Source organism: Mustela lutreola, chromosome 15, assembly GCF_030435805.1.
Source record: "Mustela lutreola isolate mMusLut2 chromosome 15, mMusLut2.pri, whole genome shotgun sequence".
Classification (NCBI taxonomy): Eukaryota; Metazoa; Chordata; class Mammalia; order Carnivora; family Mustelidae; genus Mustela; species Mustela lutreola.
In genome coordinates this window covers 8,309,943-8,328,598 of record NC_081304.1, presented here as the reverse complement: position 1 = coordinate 8,328,598, position 18,656 = coordinate 8,309,943, and the positions used below count along the sequence as shown (strand labels likewise).

At 52.2% G+C, this 18,656-nt stretch overlaps 1 protein-coding gene across 1 annotated transcript; it reads left to right on the top strand.

The window, feature by feature from the left end:
- Window positions 1–12,257: 12,257 nt before the first annotated feature.
- Window positions 12,258–17,820, top strand: SOX9 (SRY-box transcription factor 9). The gene is made up of 3 exons (XM_059149145.1): window positions 12,258–13,062; window positions 14,060–14,313; window positions 14,905–17,820. Exons 1-3 carry the CDS (start codon window positions 12,632–12,634, stop codon window positions 15,747–15,749), a joined length of 1,530 nt encoding a protein of 509 aa, XP_059005128.1. The 5' UTR covers window positions 12,258–12,631; the 3' UTR covers window positions 15,750–17,820.
- Window positions 17,821–18,656: the final 836 nt, after the last annotated feature.

Sequence of the window (18,656 nt, the reverse complement as noted above, 5' to 3'; positions counted from 1 at the left end):
ACCCCCTCCCCCCAGCAACCCTCAGTTTGTTTTGTGAGATTAAGAGTCACTTATGGTTTGTCTCCCTCCCAATCCCATCTTGTTTCATTTATTCTTCTCCTACCCACTTAAGCCCCCATGTTGGCACTATTGGGCATTTACCCTAAAGATACAATCGTAGTGATCCAAAGGGGCACGTGCACCCGAATGTTTATAGCAGCAATGTCCACAATAGCCAAACTATGGAAAGAACCTAGATGTCCATCAACAGATGAATGGATCAAGAAGATGTGGTATATATACACAATGGAATACTATGCAGCCGTCAAAAGAAATGAAATCTTGCCATTTGCGACAACATGGATGGAACTAGAGCGTATCATGCTTAGCGAAATAAGTCAAGCAGAGAAAGACAACTATCATATGGTGATGTGTGCTGTTTCTTTAAAGAGTTCTGTGTCCTTGTTAGAACCTAGTGGATGCTTCCTAGAGGCAGGAGTCCTGAGTTTGAGTGTGTCATTGTTCTTATCCCCAGTAGGTCTCCCTGGCTCCCCTGAGAAGGACTCCGAGCTCAGGGCACAGCAATTAAATGTGATCTTTGTCCTCTTGAAACCTGCTGTCCTCATCCTATATATTCATTCTCAGGAAACAGTCCTTCCCAATCGCCTTTACCCCACTCTCCCATCTTTTCTAATCAATTATACAAGAATAAGTGGCAAAAATGAAGACTGAGGCATGGGGAGTTCTAAGCTGGCTCTGGCATGGGAAAAACAGCTAGAACAGTGGGAAGACTCCTGCGCCATCGTCAAGGGTCCCAGGGTCTCTGCCCCACCTTCTGTGACTCCAGTTTCCTCCCTCCTTAACCCAGCATCACAGTCTGGCCATGTGGAACACGACCATGTTTGAGATATCAGTCTTTTCTGTACAGATGAAATGCGTTCTCACTCAGACCATGTTAGAACCAGAGGATGCTAATTTTGTCATCGCAAAAAGAACATGTCCTTCAGCTTCAAGGGACAAGTCGGGAGCCTGTGCAGAAGGGAAGGATGGCTCATAAGAGCAAACAGCGATGTCAGAGCAGGTGCAACCACTGAGATCATCGTCATCATCATCAACTACTGAGATCGTCATATCCGCCATGGCCTGTGCTAAAGGCAAGCCCCCATATGTGGGTTTGCATTGCCCTAAGAAACAGAGTCCCAAGGAAATGAGGCAGGGCCCCAAAGAGACAAGACTATGGGTAAACAGTTTCCCCCACCATAGACTAGAGATGATGAAGGCATAGCCCTACTGATCTCCCAGTAAATGAATTATTACAGAGTAAGTAAGCATCCCAGAGTTGGTAGCTACTGGTTCCTTAGGTGAGTGGGTTTTTACCCGTTAAGACTTAAAGTTTTGAAAGTTCAGACAAGAGAACTAACCACTCTAGACCTCAGCTTTCTCATCGGTTAAATGGGAAAAAGAGTAAGAACTCCTATGGAAGGTTGGGGATAGGGGGATAGGAGCTCTATCCAGGGAAAGCCCTTTGCACACCCGTGGAGTACACCGTAAGGGTCTGCAAACATTTCTTCTGGCTAATGTTCCAACAGAGCAGAAAAGAAAAATTTAGATCAGGGTGGTAATGGAGGGCCTGCACTTCCAAATGAGGGTTTGCCTGGATTTAAAGCGGATAGAGTCAACCCCCTTCTGCCCAGCAGCACAAAATGGTTTGGGAAATCCGGACAGGACTGGATCCAGGGGTACAAAGGCTGCCACCTAGCCCAGAGAAAAACAGAAATCCAACACGCACCAGAGTAAAATGAAGTAAAGTGATGGCCGTGAGACCAAATCAGCCAACGCACCACTCCTGCAAACCCAGAAAAGTTCTCATGAAAGATAAATTAAGAGGCGGGAAGACACGTTAGAAGTGCATGGTTCAAATCACACTTTGTTCTCTGCTCCCCCCCCCCCCCAGAAAGGCAGCCAAACTCTGATTAGGAAAGAAAGGAGAAGATAAGATCAAAAAGTGCAGTTGACAAAGGAGCGAAGCCCCAACCTCCCCGGGTGACCCAAAATGGAGCGCCAGCGCAGAGAGGACCAGGCTTGTGGGGGGGAGCCGGCTCCCAGGGGGCGGCTGGCCTGCGTGCCCGGGAGCAGGACTGCGAGCTCACAGCAGCCTGCGGAATGCTCCGCGCAGGGCCCCGTGCGGGGGCCGGGAGGGGGCCCGCAGGCGCGCACCCCCACCCGGATCCTGGGATCTGCCGCTCCCATTAACTGTGCGACCTTGAGCCTGCCACACGCTAGTCTCGGGCCTTCAGTTTCTTCACATGAAAAGTAAAGAGTAATTTCTTCCCCTCACCACCTCGGAGAGACAGACGTCCAGGGAATAGGGTTGACGAGTGGATGTAAGGGCACTTCAGAAGCAGACGCAGGAAGCAGCGGCCAGGAATATTCATTAGTAGTGGGATTATTTTTTCAGCAATAGGTGAGGAGGAGGAAAGCAGATGAATAGGAATGCTTTTTCGTGATCTGCACGCAGGAGACACAGGAGAGGGCTGCGCTCCCCCCTCGCTCCCCAGTGTCCCCTGCTGACGAGTGTTGGGTGGGCACCGTGCAGAGCTGTCCTATGCGAGTCCAGACAAAGGCGGGGAAAGGGGACGGAGAGATAGAGCCCACAGTGTGGACCGAAGCATTACACGGTGCCTTGGGTGGAGGGGAGAACACAGGCTGTGAATGGACGGAGGCCAAGGCGAAGGTTTCTCCTCTCCCAGCTGACACCCCGTATTTCCTACCTGGGGTGGCTGCCTACAGATGAGAGCAGAAGGCTCATTCTTGACCCCTTACTGCAGGGCCCCGCCCACCTGAGCCAAAAGTGTCACCCAGGAGCAGCAAAAAGCTAAGGCACTTTGGACACTTAATACTTAAATAAATACCTGTTGAAATGAACTCCGCCCACCCCACCCCACCCCGCCCCGCCCCGCCCCCGCTCTCAAGCCAGCGCTATAGTTCCTGAAGCTAGTGTTTCTCTCCTCCTCCTCCTTCTCCTTCTTCTAAATAAATCACAGTTTGGATTTAGGGGCCGGGATGGAGATGTGTGACATTGTTTCTCAAATGCCTCCGGTTGGAAAGCATGTAGGGTGTTAGGTTCTAACTGAATCCCAAGTCCCAGAAGGGCCTAGACAGGGCACATCCAAATACACAGGCTTCCATCCCTGCTGGCCCTTTAAATCCCCCCTCCCTCCCCAGAAGGAGTTGGGGAGGGATTTGTGTTTCTGGGGCTCTGGGGACTGAAGTCCCTGGGGCCATCTGGGAGTGATTAGCCTACAGATTTCAGGTAGCTCTAGCCACACGTGCAGCCCACATGACACCCCCTAATTCCGTACCCACAGCTCTCCTTCTCCAAACAAACAGCAGTGCCTTTTGCAGAGAAAAGAAAATGCCTTCCTTAGAGGAGCTGCAGGAGAAAGCCGGGTCACACTTGCCTCCTCTGCCCTTGCCACCCGCCTCCAATCCCCACCCCCCCCACCACCCCGCCCACCATTCATTCAACAGTCAGCCACTCCGGGGTTCATCCATGAAAGGACTGTGCTTTGTGCTTAGAAAAGCAAGCAAGAAAACCAGGAAGAAAAAAATATTTATTATCATTGTATATTTGGGTAGCAAAGTCTAGAGGTTTTAGAGGTTCTGATATGTTAATAATGACTTCAGTTTGTGGTTTGATTGTTTTCTCAAAACCTGTAAATCCAGGCCAGAAATGTGTAAAGATTGCAATCTGAAAGCTTTATGTCCATCAATCCAAATATTCTCCAAAGGCATGTCTCTAACACCCTTTCGTCTAGAAAGAAGTCAGAGGACAGGAAATTTAGAAGTTTCTGGGCAAGGACAGATTTCCTTGTGAGTGGCACAGATAGTCATCTACAGGCCACATTTTGAGGGAAGCCATAAAGACATCTCATCTAACTGGCCAAGGAATCTCACTATGTTCCTGGTAGCTAAAATGTACCATTAGGTATTCATTGCTTTGGCTAAATGTTGGTCACTCATTCCTGCACTACACATTTATTTTGCAGAGTCTACATGGCACACAGAATGGGGATATGAAGGGAGTAACACCCCGTCATTGTCCTCAAGGAGATCACAGTTTAGGGGGTGAGAATATACACACAGTAGACAAATGACAGCATGAAAAGGCATGAACACAATGTTTTAAGAACACAAATATCTCTTCTCTGAGAGAGATCAAGTCTTCACGGAGGGTATAGCATTTGAACTGGATCTCCATTCCCTACCACAATCTGGCTGCCTCTCAGACTGACTATTCTCAGACTGAGAATAGACTGAGCCTTAATAGTCATTTACTCCATAGTCTGAATGAGCCTCACATCTTTTCTATGAGAACAGGATGGCTTTTTCTGGGAGAGACACCCTTCCCGGAAAAGAGAGAGGAGGACTGCAAGCCAGGGGTGTAGGGAAGGTTCCTCAGTACGGTAGAAAGGAAAATCTTGAAGATGGGGAAGAATCCAGCACATCAGTCTAGGAAGACAGGTCCTGTTCCGCCCATGGGTCTTAGAGAAACAACCAAAGGACACTGGAGAGACTTGAGGAATTAGGGTTGCTCCTAGGCATGAGTAGTAGTAATAATAATATTAATAATAATAATAGTAATAATACTTCTTTTCTTCTAAGGGAGCATTGTTTGGAATTTTTCAGAATCCAGATATAATCTAACAATTTCTCTGAACTCACTCTTAAGCCTCAAAGGCAACCTTACTCCCACTTCCTGGTTGGTTTGACTGAAAAATCAAAGTGTCCTTGGCAGAGGTGAAGTTGGGCTGGGAAAGCCCAGGGACAGGAGAGGTAGGTGAATGTTCCTTCCGTCCTTTGTCTGACCTGAGCAATCCTCTGGGTTGATGAAACTAGCCCAGAAGTTGGCAGAAGCGGGTCTCAGGCCTTGCTGATCTGAGGCAGGTGAACTTGGAGGCCAATGCCCCTAACCGTATCACCCTGAAACCCTGCTTTCCTCAGACCTAAGTTTCTGGAGGAGAGTCAGAATCCGGAGAACCTCCTAAGTGCCAGGAAAATAAAAAGCAATTAGTGACTTTTGCTTTAGGCAGAATCTGGAGGGGAAAAAGAAATCCTGGAGCCCCACAAAACCCCACCTCCCTGGGCCTCTTCCGGAACCACAATGTTCAGCCCACTCAGCGTTTGGCCAATGCCACTCTCTCCTCCCTCAGAAGATTTCTTTGCTCCTGGAAAATCATCTGGAAACTGTCATCACCACTGTGCTGGTTGGCAGATGTCCCCCAAAGAGAGAGTGAAGCGTACCACACACTACAAGGCATTTCTGGGCTTGGACCAAGAAAGGGGAGGGGCGGTGGGGTGGGAGGCGATGGCTCAGGCAAGGAGCAGGCGGCATCACCAGCAATGGAAGGAGAGAGGTGACTTCTGGGGCCCAGGAAAGGGATGGAAAGGCCTCTGCCGCTGAGCCAGGTGCTCCGAGGACCACGAGGACCACTCCTCGAGCTTTGCCTTCCCCTCAGCACTGATGGAAGGCTAAGGAGGGGAAGCAACTCTGTGACTCATGCAGTCTTTCAGAACAAAGAAAGAGAAATCCATGGTAAAGGCAGAGAGGGTCTCAGAACACAAAATGGCCGGGGGGGGGGGGGGTTTGTAAAATGGGATATGGGCAGACAGAGGCTGAACCCACCCACGACTGGGCTCCATCATCTAGAGCCCCAGAACCAACATTCAGGCCCATGCACCCCACTGCTCCAGGTCCACACAGCCTTCTGGGGTCACCTGTGCTTCAAAATCTGCAAGCGCCTCCTGCCCAAGAGACCCCATGCCTTTATTATAGTTGACTGACGTTCAAAGGAAAACTAGGGTCTGGGCTCCCTCGGGCCTGGAGGCAGAGGGGGTATGGGTGAATGCCTGGGGGCAGTGTCTGAGCAAGACCACCCAGTGTGCCTTCATTTCCTACAGAGATAGCAACCCTAGCCAGATACCCCCTTTTCTCCTAGTTGCTGAGGGAGACATGTCACCCTGAAAGATGTCTCCATGGCACCAAGAAAGTATTTTAGGGAAAGATGTCTACATTTGGGGCCCTCTGAGGCTTCACCTTCTCTTTTAAAGAATAATAAATGCTCTGATGATTGAATCTAGGGGGACCGTGTCCTTAATTTATAGCAGGAACTGCTTACTTGTCTCTGCCTTGTACGTAGATATTAAGGGTAAGAAGACAGTTCACGGACAACCCAAGCTGAAAATTTTGTCAGCTTTAGGAGCACCGCAAAGAGAGGCCGTTTCTGCAAACAGCCCATACCTCCTCCAGGCTGTGCTCTGCTGGGCCTTCCCTCGCATTTCAGCCAATCTGGAAATCCAGGGGAGAAGGAGGTTCCTGTGCTAGGACTCCCTGTGAAAGCAAAACGCTCTGCCCTTTCACATAAGATGGAAATACACCGTGTTCTTAAGATAGTAACAGGGAGTTTGTGAGATTCTCTGGAGATTGAAGGAAGGGGAAAGGAACAAACAGAAAACTGTCCCTCTCTTCTTTGCCTGGCCCAATGTCATTCTCATTAAAAAAAAAAAAAAAAAAAAAAAGCGGGGAGGAGGTGTAACAGAGGGGGGAAAGACATTGAAGACTGCGCTGACACCTTTTACATCAGTGAAAAGGTCTTGGGAGAAAGATGTTAAAGGGAAAAAAGGGGAGAAATTCAGGGAAAGGAGGGAAAAACCTGCTTTCTCAAAATTCCCTGATCTGTCTATTCGACGCTGAGATAGTACCGGAGACAGTCCTGGTTTCCTCTTCAAACAAACCCAGGAAGGAATCCTGTAATAACCCTGGCTCTCCCGCAGGCTTGCAGACAGCAACGCGCACCAAGAAATTAATTTGAAATAATCAATGACAGGGATGGCAGCCCAGCGGGTCCCTGGGTTCCCTGCGGGCCCCACTTTCCCAAGAAACCCCCCAGGCCATTCTCCATGACTGGGGATCAACCAATCTCTGGGTAGTTTTGTGCTGTCGGGGATCCGAGAACCTTCCGCAGACAGAGCCGCCGCCCCCCCGCCGCGTTAAGACGACACTCTCCAGGAAACTTCAAAGTTGGGGGCTGACTTCAGGGCCTCCGCACTCCCGGTTCCCCGGGGAAGAAAGAGCTGCCCACGGACAACCCCCCCCCCCCCACCTAAGTCAGGCAACCGGGCTGCGCGCTGAAAAGCCGAGCCCGGTTTGGCCCGGGGAATCTATAGGTTCCAGTAACTCAGAAGATGCACCCCGGAGGGGGTGGGGCGCGGGGAGCGGGTGAGGGGGAGCTCGAGCGCCTGGGTGAGAGAGAAAAGGTTTGCAAAGTCACAAGATAATGCGTCTTTAATTCTGACAGTTACCTTTGGAATTGTATACTACTAGCATTTCTCCCTTTTCCGTGGTTTGATGGAAACATTTTCTCCAATAAAGCGCCGACGCAATAACCCACTGGCTACGATATCTTAGTGGGAGTAGCTGGTTAGAGCCCCTTCAGCTTGAGATGAAGTCCCCGCCATAAGCCAGTCTACCCTGGGAGAACCACACAAAACTATCCCGGGAGAATCTCTGCTCTTTTCCGCTGAAGTCCTCCCTGGGGCTGCACAGGCCCAAAGGGGACAGGAGGGGAGGAGGAGGCACAGGTGTGACCCCGGAGAACTGCGGAGGAAGCTCTTGGTGCTGAAGGAAGCCCCCTGGCTCCGTGGACTGCGCTGAGCACTTTATTTATATTTTTAGATCAGCAAGGCCAAAAGCACCTTCAAATGAAAATGCCTGAAAAAAATTTTTTAAAGAGGAAAATTGCAGAGGGGAAAAAGTAAAATTTGGCCTAAGGAAATTTCCAGGCTGTTCTAAGGATGCTTTGAGGGAATCCGAATGAAGCGTGGTTCCCCTGTACCCTGCCTAAAAGACTGGTATTTTCAGAAAAGGAAGGGGGAAACACACACACACACACACACACACACACACTCTCTCTCTCTCTCTCTCTCTCTCTCTCCCCCTTTGGAAGCTCAGTCCCTTTGGAACTGTGACTTCCTACTCCCATCCCCTCCCCCCCCCCCCCCCCCCCAGCTAGTCAGTCCAGGTTGAGCCAGCAACTCCCGCCTCCTGCTTGGCTCGGGTCCGCACGCCGCCCCTCCCCCCCACCCACCCCCCGGCGGGCGCCCCGCTGGGCCCCAGCCGCCTGCGGCCCCACAACCCGGCCAGGTCACCCTGGAGCACTTTGCAGGTTCACGCCTCCCTTACCCAGCACCTCTCTTCCGCCTCATTCCTCTTTCTGTGAGAAAACAGGAAAGGGAGGAAAAGAAAGCCCTTTTTGGCCTACAGTTTCAGGGGGCGCTGGGACTCTACGGTCTTAGGCGACCCATGTCTGGTAATCTCCCCAAGTAGGGCGCGGGTCTGGGGAGAGGACTATACAGTCGCGTGCGTTTATGGACCTGTTGCTGGGAGCCCTGGAGGCCTGCGACGGGTCCCACGCCCACTGGGGCAAAATGTCCCAAGATCGCATTTACTTGGCGGTCCGCAGATATTTACTGCGCACCTGCGAAGCTACCTGGACCTTTCCTTGTGCTGCTGCTCTCAGTCCCATGCTCCGTCCTGAGACGAGGGCTTACCCGCCGCCTCTCTCCCCAGAGAACCGGTGTCCGGCCTGGAGAGCGACCGGCAAATGCGCTCCCCCCGGGTGAAAAGTACTAATTACCGAGGAGCCCCTGGGAGCGCAGAACTCGGGAACCACAGGTTCCCCACTACCCCCACCCCCACCCCCATCCCCACCCCACCCCCAGGGATTGGGGTCTTGCAAGGGAACCGAGCTCCAGGGAATTGACAGAAGAGAAACCGAGTCCCCCTAAGCACCTCTACAGAGGACATTGCCCGGGACGAGATCTGCAGGAGACGCTGCTGCTCAACCTAACCGAATTTTTCAGGGACATACACCCCTGCTGAACACGGATTTAGACACGCTCCCCACTTTTGCTAAGAAATTTTGGAGCGGGAATTATGGTTCCCAATTCCCCCAGGCGGAGGGGACCCCATTCGCCCACGCCGTCCACTGCCATCCGGAGATGGAAACTCCCCTGTGCGATGTGTTCACACCGCCATCCGGAGACGGCCCACGAAACTCACTGTAAGCCAACATCTCCGGGCTCTGGACTCCGCGCCCGCGTAGACGCGGAGGGAGCTTGGCGGCCCAAACGAGGGAAATTGAACCCGGCGCCGGCCCTAGTCGCTGAAGGCAGGGAGGGGTGAGGAGGAAGGCGGTAATCCCGGACCTCGGTTTAGCGAGGTCCGCCTTGGGATCTGCTCGCACCTCCAAGTCTCCGCTCCTCAAGGCAGACCTCGGGGCGCTTGCTTAGAGCGAGGACCGGTATGCACGTCGCAGACTGGGGAAGTGCCTTCCGCTGCCTGCCCTTTTTCTTGACCTGCGTCCATTCCCTTCCGTATCCCCACCAGCATGAGGAGCCCAACGCGTTGGGCTCTGGGCAGAATGCTCTGGCTGGTACAGAGTCAACAGCCTCAGTTTCCCGATCTGGAACCTGAACCCCGAGAATGGGTTCCTTTCCCTCTGGCTCTCTCTGACACGGGTCCTCGGGTGGTGGGGCCGCGAGCGTCTTCCTGGGGCAGGGAGGAGAGGTCAGAGGTGACCAGAACCCCTGAGTAGGGGGTGGGGGAGTTGGCACCAGAGCCCTCTGCAGAGATACAGGGACTAATCAATGGTGTCCACGAGTCAGACTTGGCCTGGTCCTGGCAGGAGCAGAGGACCATGTCTGCTCTCTGGGAGGCAGGGGTCCTTTTCCTGGACCCGGCCTCCCGGTCCCGTGCAGACTAGAAACGTCAGGCACCTTGAGCTCTCTTTTCTTGCCAGGTCCCCTGTAAGACACACGCCTCCCAGTTCCTCTCACTGGGCTGCCCAGAGGTGAATCCAAACGGGAGGAAATATCGAGTAGGAATTTCTGCAGAGATAAATCTCAGCGGCAAAGCAGTCCTGATGGAGTGGAGCACACCACCACCATCCCCCACCATCACTCAAGCTTTCCTGCAGTTTCTGCGAGTGAAACAGTTTCTGGGCTTTTGGCGCCCCCTCTGGATGCAGCTGAAAATTGCGTCATTTAAAAAGTCAACTGATTGTTTATCAGTGTTCGAGAAGATACAGGAATACCAAGTGTTTGCATCAAACGAACAGAAAATGTTCAAAACGTTGTAAATTCATGATTTAAAATTCTATAGATTACGTATCTCCTATAACGTAATTGCATTAAATATATATTTATGTGTATATATTTATCTTGACAAATATTTAGAGAAATATTCGAAAGTATCTTCAAGTCCGGGTCTTCAGTGCCTTTAAGTCCGTAAACACAAGAATTACAATAAAATGCAACTGAACACATTCGTCTTGGCTAAAATTTCTGCCCGAAGTTCTAGTTTCTGAGTGTGCTCCTGGGTCAGGTGCCTACGAATCACACAGTTATACTCACAAATGTCCCCTCCCCACGACACAGAAATCAGTTGATACTACGCGGGACTCTTTTCTCCCAAGAAAGGATGAAGTTGTTCTTGTACTTTCCCAGCGTATTCCCGGAGCCATGAGTACGTGGCGCAGGTCTCGAAAACTTGTAAACAACCTATAAGGTACTATAGACATCCACTCTGAGTGAGTTACACCCGTTTAACAAGTAAATAGTATTTAACTGTAGTTGCAACTTAACTACCTTCTGAAGAGCTCCGTTTCCTAAAAGAAAGGTCGACTTCTTTGGAAGAAAATAAGAGAAAACGAGATTTAGAAAAAAAAAAAAATTTTTTTTTCCAGGAAACCATTCTTTTAAATCTTGCAAGTGTCCGCAATGTGCAAATTAGAAATGAACAAGTCTTTGCTATGATGCGGGCGGATTCACCACAATAATCATTTAATTCGAAGCGGACATCTGGGAGAGCCAGAAAGGGGGAAGTTTAAAATTAGGAGAGTTCCACAGTCGTGCTTTTATTTGTGATTCTGAAGACAGGTAACCCGCAGAAGCCTAGGGTTTTTCTTCTCTTCCAGAACTGAATCCTAACCGGGCACTAAAGGCAGTTGGTGCAAACACAAAGGTTGCGCTCAAATCACGCTCGAGATACATCAGAGACACCCCCAATCCCTCCCATGGAACTCCTAGCTGTCTGCCAGTCGGAGAAGGACCCGACTGCAGTCGGGAGACGCGAGCGTCACCCCTCCAGGTGTTTTGTAAAGGAGGGCGAAACAGGCGAGCTGCACGACTCCGCCAAAGTGGAGTGTTTTGTCTGCGGTGGTGCCCATGTGTCTGGCCTTTTACAAACCAAGTGACCGGCCTCAGCCTCCCGGCCCTGGACGGCCACATTCGCAAAGTTCGATCTCGCCAAGCCAGAGCAGTTTGCAAGCCCTTTCCAGTGGCAACCCTCCTGACGTTTGGATTCGGCCAGGAGGTGAAAAGCAGAACGTCAAAGCAATTGCCTGTCACTAAGCAGGGCCGCGGGCTGGGGGCTCCGGGGGCTGGAGAAGGACTTTTCAGAGTTCAAGGTCGCCGTGGCGCGGGGCGGCTCCCGCAAGCGCCGGGCTACCGCGCCGCCGCCGCCAGCCTCCGCGGGGACTTATCTTTGGTCTTCATTGATTCCCCTTGCAAGAGCGCAGCAGAATCCCGACCAGCCGCACCAGCCCCGGCGAACCAGAGCATGTTAATCTATTTATATGGATTATTACAGAGGAACAGCGGACGTTGAGTCACCAAAACCTTTGCTTCAAAAGACCATTTCTAAGCACTTTCGGAGGAGGCAGGCTCCGGGAGCATAAACTGGGCTACCCGGTAAAGAGCGACTGCTTTTCGAACGCTCCGAACTCCAGCTAAGTCTCCGGGACCGCGCAGAAAGCAGTGAAAAGAAATGCTTGGGGAAGATCCTAGTCTAGACACACGCGCGCGCGCGCACGCACACACACACAAACACACACACGCACGCAAAATTCGTGCGGAGACGGCACCAAACTTCTGACATGACGAGAGTACGGCAAACTTACACACTTGGACGTCCCAGGTCCCCCGCCTTCCCCGCTGCACACCCGCCCCCCCCCCCCGCACACGCCAGACCAGAGGCAGCGCTCCCCTCCCCGCTCCTCCCCTCCCCTCTCGTCACCCAAGCCCAGTGCCACAATCCTCCTCCCCGAAAAGTCCAGTCCAATCAGCTGCCTGCCAACCCCTGAAATGCCGCGCTCTGATTGGCTGGCCGTCTCTAAGGTGAGGAGCAGTAGTTATTAAAGAGCCCCGGGGCTGGGAGTCGGAGAGCTGAGAGCGGAGCTTGAAACTCACTGGAAACTTCAGTGGCGCCGCGACTTGCCAGTTTCACTCCAGGAACTTTTCTTTGCAGGAGGAGAAGAGAAGGGGTGCAAGCGCCCCGCTTTTGCTCTCTTTCTTCCCCTCCTCCTCCTCCTCTCCAATTCGCCTTACCCCACTTGGAGCGGGCAGCTGCGGGCTGGCCACCGCGCGCCTTCCCAAGTGCTCGCTGCCGCAGCCGGGTGACGCGCCAGGCTCCCCGGGAGCCGCTCGCTCCGCGTCCGGGCAGCCGAGGGGAGAGGAGCCCGCGCCTCGAGTCCCCGAGCCGCCGCGGCTTCTCGCCTTTCCCGGCCACCCGCCCCCTGCCCCGGGCCCGCGTATGAATCTCCTGGACCCCTTCATGAAGATGACCGACGAGCAGGAGAAGGGCCTGTCCGGCGCCCCCAGCCCCACCATGTCCGAGGACTCGGCGGGCTCGCCCTGCCCTTCGGGCTCCGGCTCGGACACCGAGAACACGCGGCCCCAGGAGAACACGTTCCCTAAGGGCGAGCCGGACCTGAAGAAGGAGAGCGAGGAGGACAAGTTCCCCGTGTGCATCCGCGAGGCGGTCAGCCAGGTGCTCAAGGGCTACGACTGGACGCTGGTGCCCATGCCGGTGCGCGTCAACGGCTCGAGCAAGAACAAGCCGCACGTCAAGCGGCCCATGAACGCCTTCATGGTGTGGGCGCAGGCGGCGCGCAGGAAGCTCGCCGACCAGTACCCGCACCTGCACAACGCCGAGCTCAGCAAGACGCTGGGCAAGCTCTGGAGGTAGGGCCGGCGCGGCAGGGTGGGCTCCGCGGCGGCGGGGGGCGGGGGGCGCTGGCCGGGACACTCTCGCGCCCCGCCTCCCAGCAGGAGGGAGTTGCCGGTCCCGGAGCCCGCGGGCTGCGGCGGCGGGGGGCTGGGGGGGCAGGTTGGGGGCGGGGGGAGGACGAAGTGTAACTTGGCTCAGAGTTTGACAAAGTTCTTGGATTGCTCTCAGGGGGGGAAGGGAGGGAGGCGGGGGGTGCGGAGGGGAAGGGGACAGAGAGAGCCAGAGGGTGGGAGAAGACTGTGGGAGACACGGTGGGAGGGGGCTGCCAGCCCTATCTCCCGTCGCCGTGAAGTTCGATCCCAAGTTGGGGGTTGGGTGAGAAGTGAAGTTTGTCCCTCTTTCGCTCCAACTGCGCTCTCTCGTGTAGCCCTACAAACCAGGGAGATGGGATGTGTGTGGGGGGGGGGGACTTCAAGGCCAGAGAAGACTCCAAGCAGGAATGGGGGGGGCTGACTACTGCTGGAAATAGGTGGACGCGGCGGGGGTGGGGGGGGCAGGAGGAGCTCCTTGACGATTAAGTGATTTTTGGAAAGCTTTTAAGGATTTTGGGGGCGGGGGGCGTTTTAGCTACAGTAGCAGAAGCACTTAGATCCCTAGCAGCGAAGAGCTATTTTCATCTCCAGGGTTTTCCAAAATAGAAGGAGCGAGGGCGGGGCGGGGAGTGACGGCTCAGGTCCGACTAAAAGAACCGAGATTTATTTTTCCTTTTTTTTTCCTTCTCCTTTTCTTCTCTTTTTTTCTTTTCTTGCTTTTTCTTTCTTCTTTCTTTCTTTTTTAACTTAAAAGTTAGGAGTTGCGGCAGGGGCTGGAAAGCAGGGAGGAGGGAGGAAGGGGTTGTGTGCGCAGAAGCCGAGCGGTCGGGGTCACCTCCCCCCTCCCGCCGACCTGACAGCTCGGCCCGTCTCACAGAACCCCCTCTGTTTCTCCCTGCGCCCCCTCCCCCGCCCCCAGACTGCTGAACGAGAGCGAGAAGCGGCCCTTCGTGGAGGAGGCGGAGCGGCTGCGCGTGCAGCACAAGAAGGACCACCCGGATTACAAGTACCAGCCGCGGCGGAGGAAGTCGGTGAAGAACGGCCAGGCGGAGGCCGAGGAGGCCACGGAGCAGACGCACATCTCCCCCAACGCCATCTTCAAGGCGCTGCAGGCGGACTCGCCCCACTCCTCCTCCGGCATGAGCGAGGTGCACTCCCCCGGGGAACACTCCGGTGAGTCCCCCCGCCCCCACAGGCCCAGCCAGACTGGGCCTCCCAGGGGCCCCACGGCACACCCCCAGGTCTCCACCGAGTAGGCTCCTCTTAGGGACTTTGCGCTCCCGGGAGAGGGAAAAACTACCCCTAGAGCCTAATCCTACCCCCCTCTCAGCCTAGGACCCCCGTGAAGTCCCTACACACACACACACACACACACACACACACACACACCTCAGTCTCTACATCTTAGCAGATTAATTTTTATTGCGAGGTAAAATGCCTTTACAGCTTTACAGAACTTCTTCCTCCTTCTCTCGCTCCACCACCCCAAAAGCACACACCGGCCTCTTCCACAAGTAGCAATCCGGTCCTCCCGACCCTCCGGGCCTCAGACCCTCCCTGCCCCCCATAAAAGGAGATCGCCGAATGTGTACTGGCGGGTTAATCATTTGGCGACTTATCTCGGGTGCTGCGCGCCTCCCGCGCGGTTGCGGGTCCTTCTGACACTTCAGCTCGGAGGGAGGATCCAAGGAGGGGTCCTAAGATTAGAGCCCTTGCACGGCCCCTGTTGACTCGACTGGGCTTCTTCTCTTTGATCGCCCGCAGGGCAATCCCAGGGCCCGCCGACGCCGCCCACCACCCCCAAAACCGACGTGCAGCCGGGCAAGGCTGACCTGAAGCGCGAGGGGCGCCCCCTGCCAGAGGGGGGCCGACAGCCCCCCATCGACTTCCGCGACGTGGACATCGGAGAGCTGAGCAGCGACGTCATCTCCAACATCGAGACCTTCGACGTCAACGAGTTCGACCAGTACCTGCCGCCCAATGGCCACCCGGGGGTGCCGGCCACGCACGGCCAGGTCACCTACACGGGCAGCTACGGCATCAGCAGCACGGCGGCGACCCCGGCGGGCGCGGGCCACGTGTGGATGTCCAAGCAGCAGGCGCCGCCGCCGCCGCCTCCGCCGCAGCAGCCCCCGCAGGCCCCGCAGGCCCCGCCCGCGCCCCCGCAGCCGGCGCCCCCGCCCCCGCAGCCGGCGCCCCCGCCGCCGCAGCCGGCGCACACTCTGACCCCGCTGAGCAGCGAGCCGGGCCAGTCGCAGCGAACGCACATCAAGACGGAGCAGCTGAGTCCCAGCCACTACAGCGAGCAGCAGCAGCACTCGCCGCAGCAGATCGCCTACAGCCCCTTCAACCTCCCGCACTACAGCCCCTCCTACCCGCCCATCACCCGCTCGCAGTACGACTACACAGACCACCAGAACTCCGGCTCCTACTACAGCCACGCGGCGGGCCAGGGCTCCGGCCTCTACTCGACCTTCACCTACATGAACCCCGCGCAGCGGCCCATGTACACCCCCATCGCCGACACCTCGGGGGTCCCCTCCATCCCGCAGACCCACAGCCCCCAGCACTGGGAACAGCCGGTCTACACACAGCTCACCAGACCTTGAGGAGGCCGCGTGTGATGATCCTTTAGGAAAAAAGCACCGAAGCAAGCAAGAACCCGCCACAATTTCCTTGGGACGATTTTTTTTCCCCCTATTCTTTAAAGACATTTAAGCTAAAGGCAACTCGTACCCAGATTCCCAGACGGAAACATCAGCTATCCGAACGCGTTCCCACCTTGTTGCAAAGCAAGTGGCCAGGCCACCCTCGTGGCCAGATGGACCCGGCGGAATCCCGGAGGACCCGAACTTGAAAACGGTCTTGGAAGCAAGCATGGAGAATCATGGAGAATAGTCGTATCACCAGTTTGCTCAGTCTCTCTGCCTGTTTGGACTTTGTAATTATTTTTTAGCAGTAATTAAAGAAAAAAAGTCCTCTGTGAGGAATATTCTCTATTTTAAATATTTTTAGTATGTACTGTGTATGATTCATTACCATTTTGAGGGGATTTATACATATTTTTAGATAAAGAAATTAAATGCTCTTATTTTTCCAACAGCTAAACTACTTAGTTGAACAGTGTGCGCTAGCTTTTCCTGCAACCAGAATATTTTTGTACAGATGAGCTTTCTCTTACAAAAAAAACAAAAAAACAAAAAAACAAAAAACAAAAAACAACAAAAAAAAAGTGTGTGTGTTGTTGTATTAACATAAAAAAAAAACACGAATTTGTGTTATGTGATCAGTTTTGGGGGTTAGCTTTGCTTAAATCCTCAGGCTTTCTGATTCAAGGAGGAGCTGCCTTAGAAAGAAAAATAAAGGCCTTATTTTGCAAATAGGGAAGTAAACCATAGTCTAGAGAAGCATTTGGTAAGCTTTATCATATATATATTTTTTAAACAAGAGAAAATACCTTGAGCCTTAAAACCGTGCTGCTGGAAAATACTTGTACTCTCTGTTAGTGCATTTCCTTCCTCATTTGCTTGTTTGCTGCAATCTTAAAGAAGTGAAAACCAAGCAAAGGAGATGAAATCTGTTCTGGGAATGTTTCAGCAGCCAGTAAGTGCCCCAGCACACTGCCCCCTGGTTGCCTGCTCGAGCCCCATGTGGGACACAGATGCTAGAGCCTTCTCCCTTATGCCTTCACCTGTGCCTCTCCCAACACCAGCAGTGAACCTTCAAGACATTCCACGTGCTAAAATTATTTATTTTGTAAGGAGAGGTTTTCGTTAAAAAAAAAAAAAATCTTTCTCTTTTTAAAAAATTTTTTGAAATTTTACCTTCCTTAAAATAGGTTGTTGGAGCCTTCCTCAAAGGGTATGGTCATCTGTTAAATTATGTTCTTAACTGTAACCAGTTTTTTTTTTTTTATTTATCTCTTTAATCTTTTTTATTATTATTAAAAGCAAGTTTCTTTGGATTTCTTGTCCTAGATTTGTATAATATACATGCCTTTTTGTCTGTCCTTTTTTTTTTCTTTGTTGTTTTGTTGAAAACAAACTGGAAACTTGTTTTTCTTTTTGTATAAATGAGAGGTTGCAAATGTAGTGTATCACTGAGTCTTTTTCAGTGTTTTTCTGCCACAGATCTTTGGGCTGCCTAAATTGTGTGTGTGTGTGTGTGTGTGTGTGTGTGTGTGTGTGTGTTGACACAAAACAAGGCTGGCATGTGTCATGGATAGTCCCCTGCATGTTCTCTTGGAGACAAGGAGGAAAGATTGGAGGGGAGAAGCCCAACAAGAGACCTGAATTCTTAATTCCTTCTGTGGCTGGAGAGTTCGAGGATTGCTTTTTAAAAAAGACAGCAAACTTTTTTTTTTTTTAATTTAAAAAAAGATATATTAACAGTTTTAGAAATCAGTAGAATAAAATCTTAAAGCACTCTTATAATATGGCATCTTTCAATTTCTGTATAAAAGCAGATCTTTAAAAAAAAATATTTCTGTAACTTAAGAAACCTGGCATTTAAATCATATTTTGTCCTTAGGTAAGGTTTGGTTTGTGTTCGTGTTTTGTTTGTTTCCCTCCCCCAAACCTTTTGTTCCCTCTGTGAAACTCATCTTTTCCTTTTTTCTTTCTTTTTTTTTTTTTTTGTATATTATTGTTTACAATAAATATACATTGCATTAAAAGGAAAGCGGCCCTGTGGACTGACTTACTCACCCCATTCTCCCCTTCAAAGGATGATTGGAAGAATTGAGGCACAAAAGAGATTGTTACACACCGATCACTGTGATGGTCTCAGGGTTGATGTTGCACTTTTGACTATCCCAAAATTGGCAGTGACGAAAAGACTGCGTCCCCAAAATCTACATGGAAAAGTCTTGGAAAGCGTCCCCCTATTAGGTCACCTAGACCATTCCCTGTCCGTGGTTCCCCTCTTGGGCAAAATGTTTGTTGTGATATTAACAGCCTCATGCTTCAGGGCAAAAGCTATTTCCCTCTGAAACTCAGAGCGGAATATTAGACCTGAAATCAGTAGCTTGTCTGTAGACAGAATGCCAGAGGGGTGACTTGCCTGTCTCAATTCAATTGAGCAAACTTTCTATACTTTCATGGTCACATACCAACAAGGGGTGTCCATTTAGAAGGCAGAAGAAGCCAAAAGAGAAGTTTTCAAAGAGGACCAGAGGGAAGCCTGTTTTATTAACCCATTATATGTGATTCAGAGCCTCCCTGGTCTATCTGCAGGGACAATGGAAGGCGATTACCTTATTTTGCTCTTCCCTCCCAGTTAACTCATTCTGAGAAGTTGCAAAGCCCTGGTAGAAGTAATAAGACCTAATCCTGTTTTTCTTGGCCTGAGTGACATGGGAGTTTCCAGGATCAGAGAAACGTCCAGGTCATTTTTCATTAAACAGATGAAATCACTCCTTCCCTCCCACCCCCACACAGAGCCAACCCCCCCCAACCCCCACAGACACCCTGGCTGATTGGGGAAGTGTCTCTAAAGGAGTCAAGTCTCTTGTCATC

Bases quoted from the DNA above. Each gene is read 5' to 3' on its own strand.
- SOX9 (XM_059149145.1), top strand. From the start codon at position 12,632: ATGAATCTCCTGGACCCCTTCATGAAGATGACCGACGAGCAGGAGAAG. The intron at 13,063-14,059 runs GTAGGGCCGGCG...CCCCGCCCCCAG, and splicing joins ACGCTGGGCAAGCTCTGGAG to ACTGCTGAACGAGAGCGAGA. The intron at 14,314-14,904 runs GTGAGTCCCCCC...GATCGCCCGCAG, and splicing joins CTCCCCCGGGGAACACTCCG to GGCAATCCCAGGGCCCGCCG.